The sequence below is a fragment of the Sebastes umbrosus genome, chromosome 8 (assembly GCF_015220745.1).
Source record: "Sebastes umbrosus isolate fSebUmb1 chromosome 8, fSebUmb1.pri, whole genome shotgun sequence".
In the NCBI taxonomy this organism is placed as follows: domain Eukaryota; kingdom Metazoa; phylum Chordata; class Actinopteri; order Perciformes; family Sebastidae; genus Sebastes; species Sebastes umbrosus.
Window position 1 is genome coordinate 13,958,532 of NC_051276.1, and position 25,235 is coordinate 13,983,766.

Here is a 25,235-nt window from a genome sequence, read left to right on the forward strand (position 1 = left end):
TTGCAAATCAGTGTCTTATGGAATCACGGAAAGAGAAATAAACAAGTTGATTAAAGATGATTTGATACGAATCTCACATAGCTATTTTTCCATTTGATATAGCTAATGTGTAGCTGCTAGTTGACCACCTTTAAACAAGGCTGTTGCCCTGAACTGTCGCAGTGACGGCTCAACAAAAACAACTCTGGACTCTTGCAATTATTTCGCCTCATGACAGGCATGTGCCTCCTCCTCCTCCGCAGCTGATTGAACTCCCGTTGAACTTTTTGATGCCGTTGAGTTCAGAAATCTTAAGCGTCCTCGTTTACAGCTTCCCCTTGTTTGATAGCAATCCATATTTAATGTTTGATCCATGTTTCCAGCCCTGCATTTTCTATATTGATTTTAAATTGACAGGAGGAAATAGTATAACATGCTTGTGCTGCTTATATTTAGACTTTGCTGTGTATTATTTAGACTTTTAATGATGTTAAGAGGTGATGGATGAATTTTTGTCATACTTTCAAAGACATTAGTAAATATTAGGGATGCATATATTAGTGATCCAATTTTTTTCTCCACTGACATTCGGATCCCCAAACTCAGTGTATCAGCCAATACCATAATTGCTTCTACATCACTTTGTTAAACCATTACACCACAGACCAAAACCAGCATCCTGAATAACGTAGCTCTTCGAGTAGTATTTGTTTTAACCACGATGTATAAAGAGAACTTGGACGTTGGAGGCAGGCTCCCGTTCATTCCTATGAGAGTTGCTCAGTGGTGCTTGAAGCTAAAATGGCTCAACTGTCGAATGATAAAATACCCGGATCATCCGGCGATCTTCTGCATCCATTGGGCCCATGGAGCAGGTGCAGTAGCGTTTCTTTAACCCTGTCTCCCAGCCCTCGGTCAGCCTCGGTCTGGGGCTCATGCACATGAATGGAGGAAGAGAAATAACTCTGGATTAGGCTTTTTACAACTTGTAGGACCTATGATTTAAATAAGGACTTTTCAAGTGTTCGTACTGGGAAGTTGATTTACCTAAAAAAAATATCCACTGATTTAAAGACGTCTCTTTCCCAATGTAAGTCTATGGGAAAAAAGTATTTTTGGGCCCAGTGGCATCATGTGACGGACGCAGAAGTTGTAATTCCACCGTTTGGCCACTACAAAAACTTGCTTTAAAGCCCAGTGCTCTTCCAGTAGTTTTTGTTTTAACCTTAGTTAAACTCTGTTTTCATTGAAAAATGGCACCACTAACCGCTAATAAAGCTCCACTAACTTGGTGACAAACTGATTGCATTTCCTGTAACTTCTTCACAATAAAAGCATCCTGCGGTTCACCAGTTGAACACTCTCAATGTGAAGCGGCAACAGCAGGAAAGGTACAGTTTGCATCAGCAGTAAATTAACACAGCTCTGATATGGCTGACAGCGATCAGTAATGAATAAACACAGTTTATGTTTAGGACATTTAAGGGAAGGACATGGAGGCACGGATTGGGCGTTGTCGGCTCTGCTACCAAACAGGACCAGAGCAGCGCAGCGCAGCTATTCCCTGCTGTGAGGCAGTAGTGGAACTTGGCGCGGCAAGGCTAAATATGCTTAATTCCATGAGTCAGTGCTTTTTTTTTTATGTCTGAATGAAGCACTGAGGTGCACCATTTACTTAAATGATGTTAATAATCAAATCCTCAGTGTTCAAGATATTGTGCATCTCACACAACCAGATGAACACCATTCCCCCCAAAAAATGTTGGTGGGTGGCTGCAGATCGTGATCCTCAGTTATTTGGTAAGCTGTTGCAGATTTATGAATCAGAAAAGTAGGCAGACTAAGATCCCACAGAGTGGGTGGGACATGTTGTTCTCTCTTTCAGCTCCCACTCAGGAAGTAGCTGCCACACGAATCCTCTGTCTTTTGCGTACTATTCTGTTACCTTAGCAGGACATTTTTAACATTCCTGCCTTTTGGCCATTCAGTTACTGCTTTAACGGCCGTAACCTCTGTTCTTCACAGGGGGCCAGATTGATTTGGCTCCTTCCAGACTCAAAAACAACGTGCCTGTGTGTAGTCACTTTCTCTCAAAGTATTTCCCATCATTCAGACACAAATCTCTTGACCTGGCTGCATTTGATTTGATATACGCCGCCTCATAATTCATTTATGACACTACAAACACTCAAAGTAAATTTGAGCCTTTAATATGTGGTTACACGTTACCGTCTCTGTCTTTAGAGCAAAGTAACAGGATATGAATCCCATTGAAATCCTATAGAAAACCTTGTATTGCCAGATGGCTTAAGGGAAAACCCAGTCTTTCATTTCAGATATACTGTAAAGCAATTAAGAATAATTGAAATATTTATGATATCATGATTACAGAGGTGGATTTCTGATCCTCATTCTCAGTTTTGTAGTTCCTCGCCCTAACCACACCTATCCCCGTCAATGATTTTATGGGGGTTGTAAAGTGATACAGTGAGTGGTTTCACAATGACAATAACAAGCTGTAAAAGCCATTCCCAGTCTATCATTAGGCTTTCATTAAGTTTAAAAGGCTTGACACCTACCCCTGTGTGTGTCTGTGTGTGTGCAGTAACTTCAAATGGATAGCTCATGTTTCATTGGCAAAGTAGGTTTTCTCTGTAACGCATCCCAAAGAGATGTGTTTATAACCCTTCTTTATGAAGGTGATGCATGTTTATATGTGATTGCATATGTATGCATGTGTATTAGGGCTGTCAATTGATTAAAATATTTAATCTTGATTAATCGCATGATTATTCATGATTAATCGTGATTAATCGCAAATTAATCACATTTTTTTCTGTTCAAAATGTATCTTTAAGGGAGATCTGTCAAGTGTGCAATACTCTTATCAACATGGGAGTGGACAAATATGCATGCTTCATGTAAATGTATGTATACATATATTGATTATTGGAAATAAATTAACAACACAAAACAATGACTATGAAAATATTGTCCAGAAACCCTCACAGGTACTGCATTTAGCATACAAATTAGGCTCAAATCATAACATTTCAAACTCAACAGGCAACAAACTTGCATGGGATATCATAAAGTGGGCATGTCTGTAAAGGGGAGACTCGTGGGTACCCATAGAACCCATTTTCATTCACAAATCTTGAGGTCAGAAGTTAAGGGATCCCTTTTAAAAATGGCCATGACAGTTTTTCCTCACCAAAATTTAGCACAAGTTCCTTCTACAAGCTAGCATGACATGGTACCAATGGATTCCTTAGGTTTTCTAGTTTCATATGATGCCACTATCTTCACTCTAGCTTTAAAACTGAGCCCGGTACAACCTCCGGAAGATCAATTGCGTTAATGCATTAAAGAAATTTGTGTTTACTTTGACAGCCCTAATGTATAAATGTGTATGTTTGTAAACCATAGATGATGAAAGAACGAAGAGTAAAAGACCTGAAATATCTTTATTTTTTTCTTCATCAAGAATGACACAGCATTTTTCCCCAAGTATTAAGTTGACAGGAACAAGGGAGTTTTCCTCTTATAATTTCCTGTTTCTTCCTTCCTTCACGTGTTTAGGATTCATCTTTTGACTCCTGTTTTCATGGTTGACTTTCATCCTGACTTGTCTGTGATTGTCTATCAGTAGTGTGGAGGGATTTTCTCCAAAGGTGAAAGGTCAATCAAGAACAAATCAGTGTTGAGGTCAGAGGTGAACCTGACCGACTTCTTCTCTGTCGTCGCGTCATCATCATGCCTCTCCTCAATCTACGCGTTATCCCTTGTTTTCCTCATTTCTCTCGTCAGTTCTCGGGGTTGCTCTGATGAGTCGTGGTTGGTGTGTTTGTGACAGGAGTAGCTGGAGGTTTCAGTGGGCTTCAGTCACAGGATTATATGCTGAAGTTGTTGATTTGCACTCAAATGTTAAGCAGTGTTCGTAGGCAGCCCTTTTACTCCATCCTTCATCATCACGCTCCTGCTTCTCCACTCCACCCCTCACACATTCCTCCAACCAGTTTTTCACGCACTCCCTACTTGCCTCCATCAATAAATCTTGAACACCGACTCCTTCAAGCTCCCCCCAAAACAACGTTCCACTATTTACATTTTTTTGCAGGACAAAACTGATTTTTTTTGTAGTCTATTTCACAAAGTGTATTCCAGGTTTGTTTTGGCTCAACTGTGGCTCCTTCTGGGTCAAATTAAAACAATAGTACTTCTCTACTGCTTATGTCTCCCTGAGGCAGAGAGTACAAATGGACTGTAATGTGAAGAGGAACTACAACTCACCCACATCTACAACCCCACACATGTTCTCTCATTCTTTTATTGTGTCTCTCGCTCTCCACGGACCATTCAGGCAGAAAGGATTGCTATGTAAATGCACCAGTGAATAGGAGTGAATGGACAGGCTTAAAGCAGATTATGTTAAACTGCTTGTTAGTTTAAAGACATGCTGAAGTGAATGGCTGGGGATTAGCAGATGGGCTGCTGTGCCACAGAGGTGTTTCTCTAAAATGTACTTAATCCCCTGCCTGTTAGTCAGTTCACACATCAAATAAAGGGATAAATGCTTCTAAAAGTGAACCGGGAAAAGGTAAGGTGGTCTTTAAATCCTCTGGTGCAGATGGAAATGCCAAAGCAGAGATGATGTATTTTAATAACAAATATCTCTGTATGTGAAGGCACAGGTATGCCAAGTCCATTTATACATTTTTGGTAATGCTGAGTCCATGTAACCAGAAAGAGCTGCTGTGTAGGGATGCAAGAAAATACCGATACACATTAGTATTTTGATATTATGTTTTGTGAAACTGTATTGATTCTCCAAATTGATTCTATGTATCGATATTTAATTAACCTCTTAAAAATCTGACGGCTGCTATTCTGTTTTTCAGAGATTGTAGCAGACACAGTTTTAAAGCTAGAGTGAAACTACTGCCATCATATGAAACTAGAAAACCTAAGTAATCCATTAGTCGCGAAAGAGGCTAAATAATGGCTAGGAAAAACTGGCATGGCGATTTTCAAAGGGGTCCCTTGACCTCTGACCTCAATATATATGAATGAAAATGGGTTTTATGGGTAGCCACGAGTCTCCTCTTTACAGACATGCCCACTTTATGATAATCACATGTAATTTTTGGGCAAAAAACATGTTTTTTTTTACATGCAGTACAGATGTGTTATTTTTACCTATTCCAAAATGGTGTATTTTAATATTTCTGCATACTGGAGTCCCTAAAGTCCCTGTCTCGGAGATACATAAATTGGGTATCACTGTAAAGCTGAGAATATGTGGATCATAGTAGTCCAATTGTATTCATGTGTAATGATGTTAATCCCCATAGTAGCCCCATCCCCAATCCCCATAGTAACTCAAGTGATGTCACTTGAGGCAATTTATCAGAACTTGTGCAGCTCCCTCTGGAGCCACAAAGGGATTTATACAACTTTTGTTCACATATGCAGTGGTACTCCCCAACACCTATATAAACAGACATTGATGTGTAAAATATGTGGAGTTTTTGACTGAGAAAAACTGCCCTCAATACATTATATATTGACTGACAATACATTTTCAGATGACCCATTAGATTTTTGAAGGGTTTATTTTGCTTAAGAAGTATGAACATTTTCTGAACCAGTAAAGGAACAATCAATCCCTCAATTTATTTGAAAAAATAATACATGTTTTTCACTGGACCGTGACGAAGGAATCTGCCTGAACCTAAAAAACGGTTAAAGTTACGGCTGTATCAGTCATGCAACCTACCCAGCACAGCCATTGCTTTGGCTTCCAGTTCTGTGAAAAGTGATGTGGTCTGAGTGATGATGAGAGAAGAAACACTTATCATCAGGCATTTGGGAAATGAAAGGTCTGTTCCCAGCGGGCTTGGCAGTGGTGGAATTATACCTTGATATACTGTAGAAGTAGCTCTTCAACATACGGCAGGATGCTGCTCTCCTCTGTGGCGCCGATGTCCAGCATGGAGCGACACTCCAGACTTTTCCCTTTCAAATTCGCAAGAAAGCTAAATTATTAAGATAGGAACAACAACGCAAAACTCACTCAAATTTCTCGAGGAGTTAACACAGTTCATTAACATGATGTCCCATTTGTATCCTAATTCCAGATATCAAAACGTGAATGTGTTTTCACATTTCTACAGCCTCAGCGACATTCGGCATTCTGAAAGCAAACTCGACTTTGACACTGAAAGCTACTGACATGTGAAGTTGTTGTGTTATGACAGGCTGTCAGAAATGATGTGAGAGTGAATGCTGAATAGAGAGCATATTGACCCCCAGTGCTGGCTGCGACACATCATCTGAATGTGTAAAGCAAGCTTGAATACCATTAGCATATGAGAAATGGAAGAAGTCAGAAAAAAAGCAGCACTCTCTGCTTCAGATTCAAATGTCTGAGCAACTTTATTTTTGACCTAACTAGAAATGTGTTGCATTTTTATGTTTCCGGCCTTGATCCCTACTGTCCATCACTCTGTCCTCCTCTCTCTGAACTCCTTCACTTCTCCCCAAAAGGTCACCATACTTTCTTTATTATCTCAGTCCTTCAGAAATCTTTCCTTCAAACTGCCTCAGACGACCGTCATCCTTCTCTGATCTTTCCTTTTGTTTTTCCTGTCAGCAGCCCTTTCTTTACTCTTCTTTCTTTTCAGTTTCACTGCTCATCCTTCACTTGTGACAGTCTCAGCCATTCATCATAGGCCCAGCATGAGGGTGACACTAAGAATAGCATGTGTGTGTGTCTGTGTGTGTGTGTGTGTGTGTGTGGCACCAGACTACAATACCTTAAAGTAAGTGTTTTTAAAGGGGTCATTCCTCAATCTGCATATGATATCCTGTCCTCCAGCAAATACTCTCTCTCTCTCTCTTTCTGTCTTTCTCTCTTTCTCTCTCTCTCTCTCTCACTCTCTCTCACTCACACACACACACAGCTTCACAGCTAGTGGGGATTGGGGGCAAATGCTGTCACAGTTTTTAAAAGGCTTCCCGCAGTTAGACATGCTTGAAATGACATTCTGTTTCACTGGAGGAGGGGAGTGGGAATAGGACAGAGAGGCAGAGGTGAAGGGGGAGGGCAGCTGGGCTTGTGAGTTACAAAGAAAATTAGCAGATTCAGGAATGATAAATGAGAAAGCTGTGTGTGTTTTTGTTTTATTCTGTCATTTAATTTTTTTCATCCTTCAAAGGGACATACAAACAGTACATTAGTTCTCCTAAACAGAGCATCTTGCTGTCCAGTCTATTCTTATACAACATTTTGGCTACATTAGGTGTTACTTTAGATTTTTCTTCTCACCATAGGTAGCAGCACAGCAAGAGAAAGTTGGAAAATCTGGGCACCACAGAATCAAAGAGTTCTGAAGTTACGAGTGTGTAAATTAGGGCTAAATTGCCAGAAGCTGCTGCAACCCGGTTGATATTTCAAAATTAATTTTCACTGTCAACATGACGCCCGAGAGATCGAGTTGCCTTAGTGGCTACTTAAAACCATCATGCATATAATTTCAAATCCTCCCATGTGCTAAATATCACTCGCTGCTTAGCTGAAAAACGACCAGGACAACTGCAGCTTCATCTGAACTGGCATACTATGCACTACATACCCAATATGTGTACCATCGTTCAACATATTTTTGTGTGAATAAACAGTAGTATGTCTCTTTTTGGATGCACTGAGCAGTAATTTACGTCGTCACTCTCTGAGAACCTCCTTGCCGGTTGGAGACGTGTAACCATGGTACCTCCTGCCAACCTCATGTGACTAAAACAGCGATTTGTGAGAATCAACGTCTGAATTAATTTAAAATATATTAATATTTACGCCTAGCAAAGTGAAATCTTACACTTAAATTGAAGTGTTATTGATGTTACAGAGCTGTCTGTCGATGTCCGTTATGAACGTTGTTGTCACTACCACATTGCATTGTGGGATATTTATGCTGCTGTAGTGTCCAGCGTTGAATACTGTAATATTTCACCGGAAATAGTATGCAATTTGCATACTACTGGTTTCATACTACTGGTTTCATACTACGGTTTCCGACGTACTAAAATATTTCACATACTGTCTTAGTTTACTAAATAGCATGTTAGTATGGAATTTCGGACGCAACCTGCGTCTGGATCTCGTTTCCACGTGACACAGAACTGACAGGGACATCAGTTACTGTGTTAAGTTTGTGTGGGAAAGGGGCTTCAGAGAGGGGGGAGACAGAAGAAGAATGGGGCAGGACTGTTTATTTATGAAGTGATTTTTCCTCTCATCGAGGAGCGAGGGTGCCAGGCTGCCTATTGTTTGTCACTAATGAACAACATGAACGAGTGTGAGAAAGAAAAGAAGTGCAAAGCACGGCGGCGGATACAAACGAGCCAGATTAACATGAAAACAAAAACTGTTTGCCCCGTATATTTAACCTCAAAACTTAGAAATCAGCATTTTGTGTTTGGGGAGTGGGAGGGGAAACATAGCTGCTCGTTTAGTGCTGCTTCAGGTTCTGTAATGCTTTTTTGCTAAAAGCAAAGTGTTCCCAGCACACACATATACACACAGAGCTTCATCTACAGTAAATGCCTTACAGGCAAGAGGATAGCTCTGAAAAGGAAATGGTCTATTAGTGTCTCAACCCATTTATTTATTAGGATAAAAGCTCCAGGCGAGGGTGATGCAACCTTTAACAGCTCCTTTAAAGTGTCTTTTCCAGCTACCTGATTTGTTAACAGCACACCACTGCGTGAAGAGATGTTTTGTCAGAGGTTTTCTGGAATCCAGCTGTCCTATTATCAAATGAATTTGTTGTATTCAATCAAAACACCATTAACTCATGTCTTAATACAAAACCTGGTAGCGTATAATCAAGAAAAATGCTTTTGACTGGTAACACAGACTGTGGAGAGACAAACTTTGGTATAGTTCATTATTTTTGCATAGGCCTGTTTCGATCTGCTCTCAGACTAAGACATAAGCACATATTAAGTAGGGGAGAGCGGGGTCGGTTGGGACAGTATTGTTTATAGTTCCTACCTTGTTACAAAACAACAAAAAGCAGACAAAAACAAGACAAAGCTTTTCCTAGACTGCAATTTTTCAATTTAAATTATATTTTTTTTATCCCAGAAAAAAGGTGTCCCAAATGTCCCAGGAGGCAGAACTTTGGGAAAATGCACTCCTTGTACATTTAACAAAACCGTGCCTCTCAATTTGGGTTGGGCTCTAAAAAACTTGATAAATTATTAGCAGACACCTGTATCTGTTCAGGGATACAATTATTTTCATTACTGTCTCTGAGTAATAGAAGGTTAATTGGTGTCGATACAAAAGTGTCCCAACCGACCCCGCTCTCCCGCACACTAGAAATTTAGCCTTCTCATTTATCAAAACAAACAATTGAAATCCACTCTGTTTTAGCATTCTTGAAGTAAACCCTTGCTTGTAATTACTTTGCCACTTGGGCTGCTGGTGATGGCATGCAGAGGGTAGTTTTTACAGTGTTCACAGTGGCGGCTTTTATTCTGGATAAAGGCCCAGACACACCAAGCTGTCATCAAAGAACTAGGGGCGATGAAGGCGACTTTTCGTCGCCTCGCGTTACATTTGTTCTGGTCAACAAGTTGCATTAGAACACACCTGCGTGAGATGAAATAACTCTCCACACCAGCAGGCGGCGGTAGTCTGTATTCATCATTCAAAAAGGGAAAACGAAAGACTGAGGACTGCGGATATACAAGCCTTTAATATGATACCTACATGAAACAAAGCAGTGTCTGCCGACCATTTTCACACCACTCTCACTCACCACCTATCTTCATTCCAGATGTCGTTGTGAAAATATCCGTGTAGTGGAATGATCAGGTGGATGAAGATGAAAAATGAGAAGAGCCTCCTGTGTGCCCTCTTGACTTTACTCGTTGGCTTGCTTTCCTCACCTTCCGTTTCTCTTCTCGAGCACCGATTAGTTTAAGCTGAACCGCCGATCAGAGTGAGTTCTCTCGTCTTTCTCGCCGACTAGCTCCGCCGCCGATTCAACATGCTAAATTGTCTGAAAAGCCTCCAACACGGGCAGACTAGAGCTGACGTTGAGGGACACAAAAACTAAATCGATAGACGCTCACGGGCGGCCCCAAACTGTCCAACGGCCAATCATCAGAGCTCCTGATACATTTGCTTAATGATCAAATATCCACAGTTAGGCTATGCATACACAAATCAGGTCCCAGTGTAATAATGTAAAGAAAGGTGATTGACGGTTTTGTAATTGTTTAAATAGATGATGTGATGTGGTTGTCATTGTTTTTTGGCGCTTTTTTTTTTTGTTTTTTCAATCCATTATCTCAAATGTACTACAGCTATGACACTATCTTTAGAGTCTATATAGCTTGAATCAACTATTTACTTCACTTTCACCTCGTTCAAAGAATTCATGCAGGAAGTGAAAAGTGGAAACGGTTATCTGTGAGTTGATAGAAGTGCTGAATCCCACAGATCCTGCTGCTTGTTTTCAATATCCTCCTCACCCTCCTCCTACTTTTTTACTAAACCCCATCTTCCTCCTGTCTGCTCCCTGCCCCCGTTTTCTTTCCACCCATGTCCTCCCTCACTGTGTGAGTGTGTGTGTGTGAGCAGGTCAGCCCTCCCTACTAGGCAAGTGAAGTAAACTCCCTTTTTTGCCCCTCTCTCTCTCTCTCTCTCTCAGCTGGACTGCTACTGTCAGACCGGGTTGGAGGACAATCAACTGCAACTGCTGCCGCCGCCGCTGGTGTGTTTTGTGTGGTGTGGACTTTCTCACGTTGCGGTGGACGCACACACACATACAGGAGCTTGTATGCCCTGTACTCCCCCTCCCACCTCTCTCTCTCTCTCCCTCTCTCTCTCTCTCTCTCTCTCTCTCTGGTACATACATACACACACTCAGAGGGAGAGGTAGTGTGTGAGTGGCGGACCCCGCCGTGTGGACTGTATTGAAGAGAGGAGTAGAGCGGAGCAGAGCTGCAGATTCTTACCATGCCAGTGCAGGGAGGAAGGCTGAAGCGCTGTCTCTCTCTCTGCCTCTGGAGCCGGAGTCCTCTGCTGTTGCTTGGACTGTTCTCTCTTCACGCACAAGCACAAGGTGAGTTACTGCAAAAAACTTTCTCTACTCCTCAACATTGTGTCTGTTTTTACTTTGCTTTCCTCTCTGATGCAACTCATCAAAAATGTGTTAGATGTTTACACTTTGAAAACTTCTGTTGTTTAGTTGTGAGTCCTTCTCCTCCCTTACTGCAAACACTATTAGTATTTTTGTTCTCTCTACTCTGTTTCACATCTTGAATCTTTCTTTTGTGGATACATGTGTGTTACTTTAAAAAGTTGCAGCTTAAATCTACGCTCTGCGGTGTCTGTAGTCTGTCAGCAACTCGTGATGACAGTCAGTTTTAGAAATCAGCTCCAAAACGAAGCAACTGATGTAGACATGATCCTGAACACGAGACGCGTTTGTGGTTGTTTTTACTTCAGGGAATCATTCATGTTTAATATCACATGTCTGCATCACAGCAGTATGTGTTTATCAAGACCAGCAGCTCAAAAAAAGGTCCCAGCTGAGATACAATCCTTTTCATTTTATTTTCCAATCGTCAAAATTATAGGGTTTTGGTAGAGCAAGCTCTGTGTTTAACCTTTTTATTAGACTGATAAAAGTGAGTTTGAGACAAGAAGTCTTTTCAAAAACACTATTGTAGCACAAACAGTTGCTTTCAGATTTTCACATCATATCGGTGCGGCAAATCAACAAGCTTTTCTGCAGAAATAAATTGAGTTATTGCGAGTTGAATTGTGGTTACTTATTGATTATTTGACCACTTTCCATTTCACACTCATTTAGAAGTTCTATAGTTGCTCTGACATTCAGTTTCATATCTTCAACCAGAGTTCATTAGCTGTTTCCTTCAAACAGACAGAAAGATATATTGTCATGGACCGACATTGTTACCGTCAGCCGCGTCAGCCGCTTTGTCTGTGACCATGTTTGGTATCTGGAGTGTGATTGGCGAGGTGTTGGAGAGAGAACGTGTCAGATTTTATAGTCTGTTATGTTTAGTGCCGTGATGTGTGTCATTAAGGTTGGACACTCTGCCTCTGTTGTTTAAGCATATCAGTTTAACCGGCAGTTCTGTAGATAATCTTGATTCAAAAAAGTCATTTTTGATCGAATTTAAATGATAGCATGTGTGTGCTGTTAAGTCGTCCAGAATACAGGTTTGGACGGTGTTTCTAATGAGTGATAGAGTCCGTGCATATTTTTCTTTTCACCCTTTATTGTTGGTCTATTTAAAGTCATTGGAGATTGTTTCAGCTGGGAGCCCTGAAGTTAAGCCAGCAGAGGCTCATACCTCATACTCAGTGCGCTATGTGCTGAGGTCATCCTGCGACCTCTGGCTGCACGTCACCCCCTCTTTCTCGTCCATCTTTCCTGTCATTGTCACAGGCTGAGTCGGCTTTCCTACGGAGCCCATGCTGTGTCGCCTTCTTCTTTTCATTTGCTCTCTTTGCTCGCAGATGGTTTTTATCATTTAAAACGAAAACCTCGGAAGGAATAGCAGACATTTTGAATGCCATGTTAAGCATTTGCACTGCACACATGACTACACATGGACACAAACATATAAATTGCGTGTTGAGTGTTTTAGAGTCACACTGACTGCTCTGTTCAAGAAGCTGCAGAACAGCTGCCAAAGAAGACATATGTGAAATCTGACATAAAGTTGGACCTCTACCAAGTCTTTTTTCTTTTTTCTTTTTGTGTTATACTCCCAGGAAGTCTTTAAAATTGAGAATTTAAATATCTAAATGTAATATTGAGTTCAAATAAAATTAGAAAATGTATATTTGTTTCCCCCCACTTGTCTTACTTGCTTTAAATATCTCTTACACTTTTTATCGCTGCAACTGCTTCAAATAAGACATTTAATGAATATCCATTAGTGCAGTTTTGGATTCGGTGTTGGGATATGTAATGTCTCAGTCGCTTTAAATACCAGTGTAACATTAATGCACCACCTATTAGACTAGTAAAACAAATTCTCTTCTCCTGATATCCACCAGATCTGAGTTGAATGATCACCGGACACATTCATTTGTTCATCTGAGGCGCATTTCTTCAGCTTTCACCCCTTATTCCCAAATTACTGCTCGACCTGCTCTAAGTGTCTTTGCTCAGTCTGTAAGAGTTAATAAATCAAAAAGCCAGATTATTTTCAAACTGTAAGAATATTGCTATGTTTTGCACACACCTTTATAAGAGCATCCTCAAAATTCTCAGATTGTGACTTAAAAAAATGAACATATAGTGCATTATTTTTAGCTTCTGTGGCTTCAGCAGAACACACAGATTGTAAATTTGAAAAACAAACAACTTGCGTGTGTCATTTTATTTCTCCTCCTAAATGCTCCTTGGTCGTTAAAGCTGAATCAGATGTACTCAAGCAGTTCTCAATAGTTGAAACTGTATTCAAACAGTATTTCGCCGTGCGGCCTGTTGAACAGCAACCGCCTCATTCATTAGTTGACACGTAGTTGATTGATTGGACCAGCAACATGCTCATTCATTGGTTTACACAGATGATTGATTGTCCTGGCAGTAGATTCAACCGTGTCTCAACAGGCAAATATTTGTTTTATGAAAAACATGTATGAAAAAAAAAGATGGAGCGGGTAGAGAGGGAGGTTATTATTTATCCAGACTATCTGTACCTCACTTTCTCTTTCTCGGCCTGCCTTTTCCTCGCTGTATTCTCTATGTTTCTTCCCGCTCTAAAACAGCACATGGCTGCTTGGTAGAATGAATGGGAGTGTAGACCATAGACTGTATATAAAGATGGACGACATGACAGCTCCCCAAAATTGAAGCCAAAACATCTTGATCGCTCCCTGGTGGCTGGCTGCAGTATAGGTCATAAAGCCCGCCCCCTCCATGTTAGTGGATGGGACATGTACTCGTCAAATACATTTTTCCAAAAGATGGTTTCTGACATTTTAGGTAGTTCTTATCACGCTGATGTATGTTCAAGTGTTCAGTTTTGGAATAAGTTTGGTTTTAATTTGTTATTTGATGCTATGAAAAGGGGGTGAGACGTCATGATTGGCAGATGTGAGTCTCTCTCGCTGACAAGCTGCGGCCGTGCGTGGCTCGTGATTGGTTCGGGTGGGTGACCTCGAAGCCACGGCTCCACCGCCCAATCACTACTGCGCAGATTCTGGCTCCAAATGACGGCAAAATCTCAAGACGGCAGCTCCCGCATCCGGGATATTTTGGCTTCACTTCTGTAAAGTGGGAGGAAGAGTCGTTCATCTATATATACAGTCTATGTTCTAGACTTGGTCAGCTAGTGTTTCCTGGTCCTATAGCCACAGGTGAACTGGAGTCATTACAAGTTTTAGACAGCTACTGTGTTGTGTCTGCATGAAGGTCTCAGTTTGCCATATACAGCATGTCTAGGCCATCGTCTCAAACAAATAAAGGACGATGTGTTCATTATTCTTCAAGGAGAATGTAGAGCGTAGGGAATGTGCATACTTATGCACACTTTATAAATCTCACACACACCCACACACACACACACACACACACACACATCTTCTCTGACCTTCCACCTACGCCAGGCTGCAGCCTTCAATGTGAGTTCTGGGAAGTGAGGAGTGAGCGTGATAGCTTACATTTCATTGTCCTTGGTGGAAATAAGCACCGCTGTATCAGTTTTCACAGTCAAAGCTCTGCCAGTTGCTTTGCTTTTGTCACTGCCCGCTAATGAGACTCTGTTGCTCTCTGCAGAATTTCAGGTTTTGTTTTAAACAGAATGAAACGCCCACTTGCTTTTGAGCCAAAATAATCGCTCCACACGTGTTGTTGTTTGACACTGTGTTCTCCGAGTACTGAGAATGTGCCGTGCCGCTCGTTCAGCGATCTGTTTTTAGTTTTCATAAAGTTGTTGGCAAAATGTGTGTGCAGCATCCTTCTCTCTCTCTCTCTCTCTCTCTCTCTCTCTCTCTCTCTCTCTGTGTGTGTGTGTATCACTGAACACCTGCTTGATGATTTCAGGTTTTACTGAGTTGTTTTCTTCACAAAAGCACAGATTTACTCAAATCTGTGTACCCATGGTGTAAAAGAGACCTTTTTTTAGAAAATCAATAGGCTGTACAGGTAATAGACAAGAAGGACTGCATGCTCTATTTGCATTTATTGTCACCCACAGTGAAATTGATGCGTCTCATCACCTCAAAAGCATTCAGTTTAGTCTATTCAGAGTCGCAGACGGTGAGGATTCATAGGGGTACTTAGCTCTCAGGAAGTCATTGACAAAACGATCATGCTTGTGGAAAGCTGACTCAAACATTTCAAAGGAATAAAGCAATTTTTGAGAGAAGCGAAGTAGAAGGCGTGAGAGCTGACTCACTGTACCAAACTGCTAGTGGTGCTTTCTGCTCCTGAGCCTCGAAGCTTCCTGACAGGATGTGTTGAGTTCCCTCGCTGGAAGCTGATACCTCATTAGAACCACTGATCTGCTGGCTGTAAAGCTGAAACGCAGAGGTTAAGGTGTTGCTGCTGGTTTTTTGAAAACAAATTGTTGGTGTCCTGAAGTAAACTCACACCTTAGATTTTTTTATTTTGTGTGATGTCCGAACTCTTTTCTTCCACACAGCTGGGGCCACAAACTTCGTTCTGCCCCTGGGAGCGTCTGAACGGGCGAAGGTTAACAAGGCGGGACCCGAAAGGCTAATGTGGTGGCAGGAGTCGAGGATATAAGTGTTCAGTGACAAAGCAATGACATAAATATGAGTCCCTGATATGCGATATTTGACACAGCTCTTATGTTGTGTGTGTTTGAGGAAAAAAAAAGTGGTCTTGAAATGACCTCTAAAGGTGGAAGGTAAGGGGAAGTGAGGAGAGTTTGGGACTGAGGGGTATTACATCCTGTAATGGATACAGATCCAGTAACTTCTATCCCAGTCAGATTACCGGTCTGGCCCTGACTTCTTAAGACACAGCTGGAGCAGGGGAAGTTATGTGTGTGTGTGAGAGAGAGTTAGTGAGTGAGGAAGAGAGAGGTTTTTTAATACAAAGAATAAGTGTTTTTTTTAAGAGTCTATCTATGATTGCATTTTTAAAACATGGGGAATTTATTTATTATGTAAAGTAAACATGGCATTTTTATTAGAAAAAAACCCTCAAGTTTTTTTTTTCTCCATTTAATTATGCATCTATTAATGGGTATTACCCTCACTCTGCCTGTTTTGCTCATTATGCATAGAAAAAGTAAGTTTACGAAAAATGTTTCAAACCTTTACTTGAGAAATTCAGATTCAAGATTTGTGTTCAACTTCACTTATCCTGTAGCTACACCGTTGTGCTGGAGTTTGCAGGAGCTTTATTGTGCTAATTTATAGCTATTGTTCAGTGGCTGTTGGGATACTCGCACTGTTCTTAAATAGTTAAGTTGTTGTGGTTATTGTTGTGACCTACAGTCCTGATATCCCTGATATTGTACGAGCTGAGAGCCCTCGGCAGTACAGTACAACACAATACAGTGATGGACAGATAACAGGTGAAGCGGTGCAGAGCAGAGCAAAGCTGGCTGTCACAGCCGCAGTTCGCTGGGACTATGAGGGCTTAGGGTTTTCCATGCACTCACACTCCCCCTCCTCCATAATACCCAACCCTCCACCCGCTCTCTTTTTTTGGATGGGGAAGGGTGATTGTGGCAGAGAGAGAGAGAGTAACTGTGTTTTTGGCGTGTGACTGAGAGTCAAGACAGGTAATAGATGAAAGAGGTGGAATTATTGGGGTTTGAAGGAGAAGAAGAGATAGGAGGGATTCAGGTCAGGTATATAAGTTTATATTTCAACATACAGCAAGTGACGTTTTTACAAGGGTCATTCAATTAATCTGTACATTTTGTTCTTCCCTTTTTCTTTAAGAAATAAAGATTTCCCCTAAACTCTATATTCCTCTAAACAATTAAATTATGACAAAATTAACCACATATTAAAATTTGAACTAAACAACCTTTTTAAAGGTCCAGTGTGTAGGAACTGGCGGTATCTAGCGGTGAGGTGAGGAGATTACAGCCAACTGAAGCCTCTCCCGTGTGCCAAGCGTTTTGGAGAGCTACGGTTTGCCAACGCGAATATCCCTCTCTAGAGCCATTTGGAGCAGAGCCAGTTCGTAGAGTGTGTGTGTACGTCGGAAATGAGTGGTGAAGCAAGAGAGAGAGAGAGCGGCGGCGACGAGAGCGAGTAATGTTATCAACTCCGGCTCAAGCAGGAAAAGTTAATAGTTTGGTTTGTCAGTTCTGGGCTACTATAGAAACATGGCGGTGCAACATGGCGGACTTCGTGGAGAGAGGACCCGCTCCCTATGTAGATATAAACTGCTCATTCTATGGTAACGAGCACTAAAGAAAACATAGTTATTCATATTTTATTCCATTTCTGCCAATAGATCCCCCTAAATGTTACACACTGGTCCTTTAAACTCATCCTTTTAGAATTAGTGGTTTAAGGTAGGGCTGCACGATCTTGAAAAAATATCTAATTGTGATTATTTTGACTGATATTGCAATTGCGATATGATTTACAGTATGGTAATAATACATTTTAGATCATTATTCTCATTTTCATAAAAAAAAACATATTAAAATGATTATGGTGTGATTTTTGTGGGGATCTGTACCCAACAAAGATGTTTTCTTAAGTGTGTAGAATATGATGTGTAGGCCGGGACATCTCTGCAGCACCACAATATTGAATTTAAAATGGTATTTTGACACACAATTCGCCTTTAACAAATATTGGGATTTTAACAAATACTACGATTTGAAAATTGCAGTAGGCCATATTGTAGCCCTTGTTTAAGACTCATCAAAAGATGCTGTAATGTTTTGTGTGAACCTAAAATAAATCACCTCACGAAGCCTTGACTTTTCCAAAGCTACTATCATTCTGTGTATCAGTTTATCACGTCACAGGAAAGGAAAGCAAAGTAAGAGAGTGAATGAATCGGCTACTTTAAATGTGGCAGTGAAAAATGAATAAATCCACAGGCTGTAATTTGGGGTCATTTGCGGCTTGTCAGGATGCCCACTTTTAACCAAATGGCTTTGCAATACCGACAATCATCATACGCTATGATAGGTACCTAATGGCTGTCCAGATGGGAGTGGATGTTCAATGTGTGTGCGTGTGTGAACAGGACTAGCCGACAGCATGTTTGTCCAGTGAGATAGTACAGAGGAGGCCTGGAGCCGCTGATGGGTGATATGTGACTTAGTTAATGGGAAGCTAATCACACGGAGGAGACAGTGGGACGCATACAACTGTAAACACACGTACACTCACACAAACACACTCACACACAAAGCAGGGACTCACACACACACACACATACATGTAGAGATGTGTTCTCGTCATGGATGTTAAATGAATTCACTCTAAGTCCACATTCCAAACATTATCCACACATTAATAGGAAGTGCATTAATACCTCCCACCCACACACACACACACACACACACACACACACACATTACATACATACACACATACTGTATACACACGCACACACATACAGGCTGTAAATGGATGGAAAGTGACTGTTTAAGCCTGTGGAGATGACTGAGACGCCACAGACCAGAACTCTGGGAAATAAACACATGGCAGCTGTAATGTTAACACCATCAGCTCTCACTCCACACACAAACACATAAAACAAACCTACGCACACACTGACACTCTCTACACTCCCACAGGCACACAGCGAGGCACTCACCTACACACAGATTTGTTCTCATTCTCAGCGGCGGACGTCTCAAATTCAGATTTTGTTCATTTATCAGTCGGCCCAAGCAATCATTGTCAGCGGCGATTAGTTCTGCATGACAATGATAGTGTGTGTAAGTCATGGTACGAGTGTGTGTCTGTGCTAACTGCCAGTGAGTGTTTTGATTGCCCCCATCGAGGGCGGGCTAGATGTGTCCTGAAAGAGAAATTATAGTTTCTGGTATCTTATTACACACTCCTTGTGTGTAGTTGTTGGTGTATGTGTGTGTGTGTTCAGTGGAGCTTTTAGTTATACTACTGTTTGATATGCATGTGTCTGAAGCACAGAGAGACACTGCATTTTAATGATATGAATCTAGTCTGGATGGTTTCATCAAGGTTTACACTGTTTATCCTGCAGCATCCAACAATTACACATATTAGTACTTGGCGGTGTGGCTCTGCTCCGTCGATGCTCCGGAAACAAATGTCGACACAGACTTGACTCAATACTCATGACCTCTTGACAGAATCTGGGATCACAACATTTGAACGAGAACAAACACATATTGAGTGAACACACGCTGTGGATGGAGGGAGTTGTAATCATTAGGAAGTAGGCATCGGTGTTTAAGAAAAGATGCAGTGTGGAGCAGAAGTGTACACAGAAAGAATGACGACCAAATCTCATAGGGTGCTTTCACGAGCCAACATTTAGTCCGCTTTAATCAAACTCTGGTGCGGTTGGTTTGGGCTGTTGTGAATGCACTAATTGTACTTTGGTGCGGATCAAAACAACCAACCACCTCTCACAAGCGTTTTCTGACCATTTCCAAGCGAACCAAAATGCAGGCTGCTTGTTGAAATGGACACAGGTAAATAGCAGCTTAACAGTGTGGGAGTGTGGGACCTGGACTTCTGCATAAGTCCAATGTTTGCTTGACATCTGAGCTGAAGAGAACATACAGAATGTGCTAAATAAAGTCCGCAAAAATAGTGTCATTTATGGAGTCATTCGAGATAAACTGGAGGAGAAGGGTTTCATGTGCACAGCAGATCAGTGCCGAGTCAAAGTAAAAAAACGTTTACAGCAATATTTCAAAGTCTGTGATTCCCTGCATAGAAGTGGCAGTTCTCAAGACAAATATTTGCTTCTACGTACACGCCCCTCAGCAAATAATGTTTTTTATTTGGTCCAATTTAATTTGTGCACTGTAAACGAACCAGACTAAATATACTAAAGACTAAAATCCGATTCGGGCTATGGCTTGAGAAAGCACCCGAAGTTACCTAGTTATTCTATTAAGATATCAGTTGGCTATAACCCTATAACCCATGTGATGTTAAAATGACTTTGGCAATAAAAACTCTTCTTTACCTTCTGAGAATCGGTGGAGCCAAAAGTCAGCAAACAACTGTGTGTATTTCAGTGTTTTAATTGCGTATTTGCTACCACAGTCCAGGAGTGAACAGAATGCAAATTGGTATGGAAAAAAGTGGCATGGTAATATGTCTATGAAAATTCTTATCCATATCTAAAAGTTCAAAGTCAAAAGCAACTGAACTTGCTATTTGGCCTTCCTTTTCTCCACATAATAAAGTGGCAATAGGTAGTATATTTTTGGCATCATTGGGCAAAAATAATCTTAAATAACCTTTCAGCATATTGTAATTCAAGTGATCTGAGAGATAACTAGACTTCTGCACCTCCTCATGGCTCTGTTTTCAGGCTTTATAAAATCTAGCCTGTGACGCAAGACTTTCTCATGTGACATCTAAACAGTACACTACAAGATGATTCTGAAAACATTTGAGGCGAGAAATAGGCATTACAGTAACAGAATATTGATTCATATTTGCTCAGCGCTGCCTAGTTTGACCGTTTGATCGGAATTCGCGAATGATTGACAGCCGGCTCTCAGAGACGGCAGCTGAACGGCAGACTCCAGATCAGCTTGGACTGGTTGTTTTCCTTTGGTCTCTGAAATCATGCATATGCCGTTAGGAGTACTGGAGGACACCGGAGGACACAGAGGCACATGTTTTTTTTTTTCAGATTACCTGTCCCATGCACTACTGTCAGGATATAGTGACCGTTTTATACAAATAACCTTTTTTAATCATATTTGCTCCATTTCTACCCAGTGCTGCTTTAAGAGGCTTCATTTCTTCTACTGTAGATAATGTGAACTGATGGTTGGAATAAATGTCAGCGATAGAGAGACAGAGATAAGGCTTTCATGTTATAACTAAAATCTTAAACAACAGCTTGTGTCAAGGCACTCTTTAATTTACCAAGGTCAAAAACAGCTGACACAAAGTTCTTACATTTTCTCTATGTCTTCCTGTCCCATGTCAGCCTGTATGCTACCACACATCATTCCAGAAAGTACCAAAACAGCTTTACCTAGGTCACTCTGTTAGTCAAACTGGTATCTTAATCAGAACATTCGCTGTAATCAAGCAATTTGAAGGCATACCAATTGAACAAAGTAAAACTTGTACGTTGAACATTTGGAACCTGCAGTTTGCCCATTAAGGTTCTTTTAAATGCCAGACTCATATTTAACCTTTGAATAAGCATTTCATTTCAGTCAATGTTCCCTCAAGGACTAAATTTAGATTAACATTTGTAGCTTTTTGTTCAGATGACGAACTTATTCCTCCTCCTTCTATTTTGTGCCCCTTCTGCACGTCTCTCTCTATTCATGAATTACTTCCTTGTTCTTAATGCCTCTCTGTGTTGTGTATTTAAAGTTTGTGTCACTTGGAGTATTTATTTAAGAAAATCATGCAGTTGATGTTTGTTTCAAGTGGGGATATTTCTCTGGCTGCCAGGAAGAAAAAACAGGGAGTATTTTTGTCCCTGGGTATTGTGTTGATAATAAGATGGGCAACTGTATATCATCAGTGTTTATTTGAGAAAGGAGAAGAAGTTTGATTAAATTAGAGCCCTCAGTTTAAAACAGAAGTCCAGTTTAAGGGCGGTTATCTTATAACTGAGCAATATTATGTTTTTTCTGTAAATATGTGAGCTCATTCAGTTAGATCATATCATTTTGAGAAGATTGCTTCTTGTTTTTAACTTTTCAAAATTTACTACAGAGACACCCGAAAAAACTGCTCGGTGATGTGATTGTGTATCTCTAAGTTGCTTTACTGTAATTAATAGTTTCAGTAGTATTTAATTCTTCTTTGTCTTGTATCTGTCTGACTTTCTTAATGTCTCACATAGACACTTATGCTCACACAAAAAGGTGACATCATGACTAGACTTCAGGGTGGTTCCCTGTTTCTAGCAGCGGAGGATTGCATCTCCCAAAAATGCAAATTACCTCTTACTATGCTGTCATTCTCCATTTCCCAAAACCACCTTCAGCTCATGAGAGTGTGTCTGTGTGTTTTTAAGCGCTCCGTCGTATCCACAGTGTAGAATTCTAAACTTGAGCTGTTATATTTGCCATGGCCAACTATCAACTTGGCGTGTGTGTGGCTATTGTTTATCAGTTTATAGATGTGATTTTTGCATACCACCATGATGGAACAATGAGTCACATGATGATGTCACGGGAATATCATATTCAATGTGATAAAAATAGCTGCCAAGTTTGAATGGACTGTGAGGGCGTGTGTATCGTAACCTAATGCTACTTATTACTCTATGATGGGTGTGCATCATAGTCCAAGTATGCTGTATTCAGTCACAAAACCAGATTTTCATTATACAGTATAAGTGTGTAATGAAATAACTTGTATCTCTTCTGACGAGTTAAAAATCGTCTGCCAGTTGGTCAGGCCACTATTGGAGATTTTTTTATTGTTCATTTGTTATTGTTTTGTTTGTAAGACGTTTAATTCCAGCCTGCATTAGAAACCACATCCCGAAGGCTCTGGATCTAATGTCTGATTAGTGGTTAGGATAAAAGTGTTTGGAAATAGTCGTAGAACATGTTTGTGCACATTTAGAGTGAGAAAAACAGGCTTTCACACAGTGGGAGAATGACTCTCCAAAAAAACACTGATGGAACTAATTGGTAAAAGTTCATTCACAGTTCATTTGATATCAGTAATTGCCACAGTCACTGTGGTTCATGCAGATGTTGAGTGTTAAGCCGGGTTACTACCAAGATTTTAGTCACAGGACTACTTTTTTAGGAACTAAAAGGTTCCTTAATCCCATTGTTCTCTACGTTTCCATAGCAGGTTAAAGACCTGCAAAGATTATGCAAATTAGTCTGCTGACGTATGAAAAAGCAACGTGACATAGGACGCACAATGAGTTCCTCAAATGGTTCCTAGTTCCGGGGGTATGTTCCTGCGGTCGAAACAGGGCTTAAAGCTGCAGTGGGTAGAATTGGAGCAAATAAGATTTAAAAAAGTTATTTTTATAAAACGGTCACGAAACGGTCACAGTCAATCTGAAAAAAATCATGTGCCTCTGTGTCCTCTGGTGCTCCTAATGGCATCTACAAGATTTCACAGACTGGAGGAAAACAACCAAAGAGCCGAGCTGGAGCCTTGCTGTCTATGAGCCGAATGTCAGTCATTAGGAAAACTCCGACCAAACGGTCAAACTAGGCAGCACTGATCAAATATGAATCTATATTCTGTTACTGTAATGCCTATTTCTTGCCTCAAATTTTTTCAGAAACATCTCGTAGTGTACTGTTTAGCTGTAAAATGAAAAAGTTTGTGACCCGGCAGCCATGTTGAGATCTGTCGAGGAAATACCAAGCACCGCCCACCAGCCGGAGCAAACTTTCTCATTTTACAGCTAAACCGTGCACTACAAGATGTTTCTGAAAACATTTTATACAAGAAATAGGCATTAGAGCAACAGAATATTGATTCATATTTGATCAGCTCTGCCTAGTTTGACCTGCCTCCGTTGAATTAACAGCCAATACAAACGCTCTCTCTCTGAAATGACCTGTGATTGGCCAAAGTCTCCCGTCACGGGCTACAGTTTTAAAGCCTGAAAACAGAGCCATAAGGAGGTGCAGAAATAATTTTTTTTTGTCAGAATACTTGAATTGCAATATGCTGAAAGGTCATCATGGAATTTTTGCCCAAACGATGCCAAAAACGTTCTGCCTACTGAAGCTTTAAGTGCGTAGAAATTGATGAGCGCTTGAGAGCTTGAGAGCTTGATGACACCAGTTTTGGATCTTTTTCTGCCACACTAGAGCAAATGTAATGAGGGGCCAGAATAAATAAATAAAAAAAACATTGGTTCAAATCAACCAGTTTCTGAAGGACACTTTCCTCCTTTGTTTTTACTAAATGTTTATATCTTTGTACATTTTTTCATAGATTATATTTCACCTTTGTGAAAGTGGATTGCCATGTGTTGGCCATAAATGAGCATTTTTGTGTTGCAATAGAGTGGGTTTTCAAAGGATGCAATGATATTGTGTCAGGCACTGTACGTGCTGCATTACTCTGTATGCTGTTGCTTATGGTAAAGCATTTCTTTGTGACACACACATCTGTCTTTCTGATGGAGTGTGCTGCTTTAAGGGATCTGTAGGAGATCAGCAATGCTTCTTGTAGCTTCATTTGTCTTCTATAGAAACTGTTTGAAAAGAGACGTAGGAGGACATTTTCCATCTTCTTTGCATATATTTCGAGATGCATCAATTCTGTTTAGCATAAACATTTGATCTTTGAAGTAAATATTGTTTTATGAGCCAGCGGTTCTCATGGTTACATTTGAACAAAATGCCTCAATGTACTGATTTGGGTTTCATTGTAAATAGTGTTTATTAGGGGGTGGATGATACGGCTAAAATCTTCCAGCACAGCATTTGTAATTTCATATCTTATCGCTATAGAAATCACGATAGAGTAAACTTTAGAGTAAAATTTGGAGCACACCTTGGTAACTGAGTGGTTACAGCTCATGCCATATGGCTGCAATGCCCCAGATTTGATCCCCCCCCCCCCCCCCCCCCCCCCCAATTCTACACTGTCCACTGTCAAAATAAAGGTGAAAATCATCAATAATGTATTTATAAATGAAATAAACAGATGGAGATTTCTGGATCCTATACATCCATTATTGCCATAGTGAAGTCCTGTTCTTTGAGTTGTAACGATAATCATGGTAAGATCTCCATTCTCCATGCATTACTTTGCCCAACTGTAGTGTCTGTGGCTGTCACTTTGGTCTTTATGACAAATCAGTTTTATGTGGTAGCATGTAGTCAAATCAGGCCAAAGTCAGATTTGAACCAGTGGTATCAGAATTACACAGCCTTAGCCCAGTGATCCAGCTGGATGCCCGGTGTCTTTGAATTGATACAAGCTGTTTTGTGATGAGTAGGAGCCCACAGATGGCCATGAGAAGGAGCTTTTGATGAAGAGGCCAGCTGGTATCCTTTCTCCTTTTCTTTGCTTTGCTCTCTCGCACCTCCTTAAAGGGCCGTTTTATCAT

At 40.7% G+C, this 25,235-nt stretch overlaps 1 protein-coding gene across 1 annotated transcript in view; it reads left to right on the forward strand.

The window, feature by feature from the left end:
* The window catches only part of bmpr1ba (bone morphogenetic protein receptor, type IBa), a 109,856-nt gene that overhangs the window by 69,104 nt on the left and 15,517 nt on the right, over nucleotides 1-25,235 (forward strand). The window contains exon 3 of the mRNA XM_037778073.1: nucleotides 10,704-11,117. Within this exon, the coding sequence (XP_037634001.1) occupies nucleotides 11,012-11,117 (106 nt within the window). The 5' untranslated portion in view covers nucleotides 10,704-11,011. The remainder of the gene's footprint in view (nucleotides 1-10,703; nucleotides 11,118-25,235) is intronic.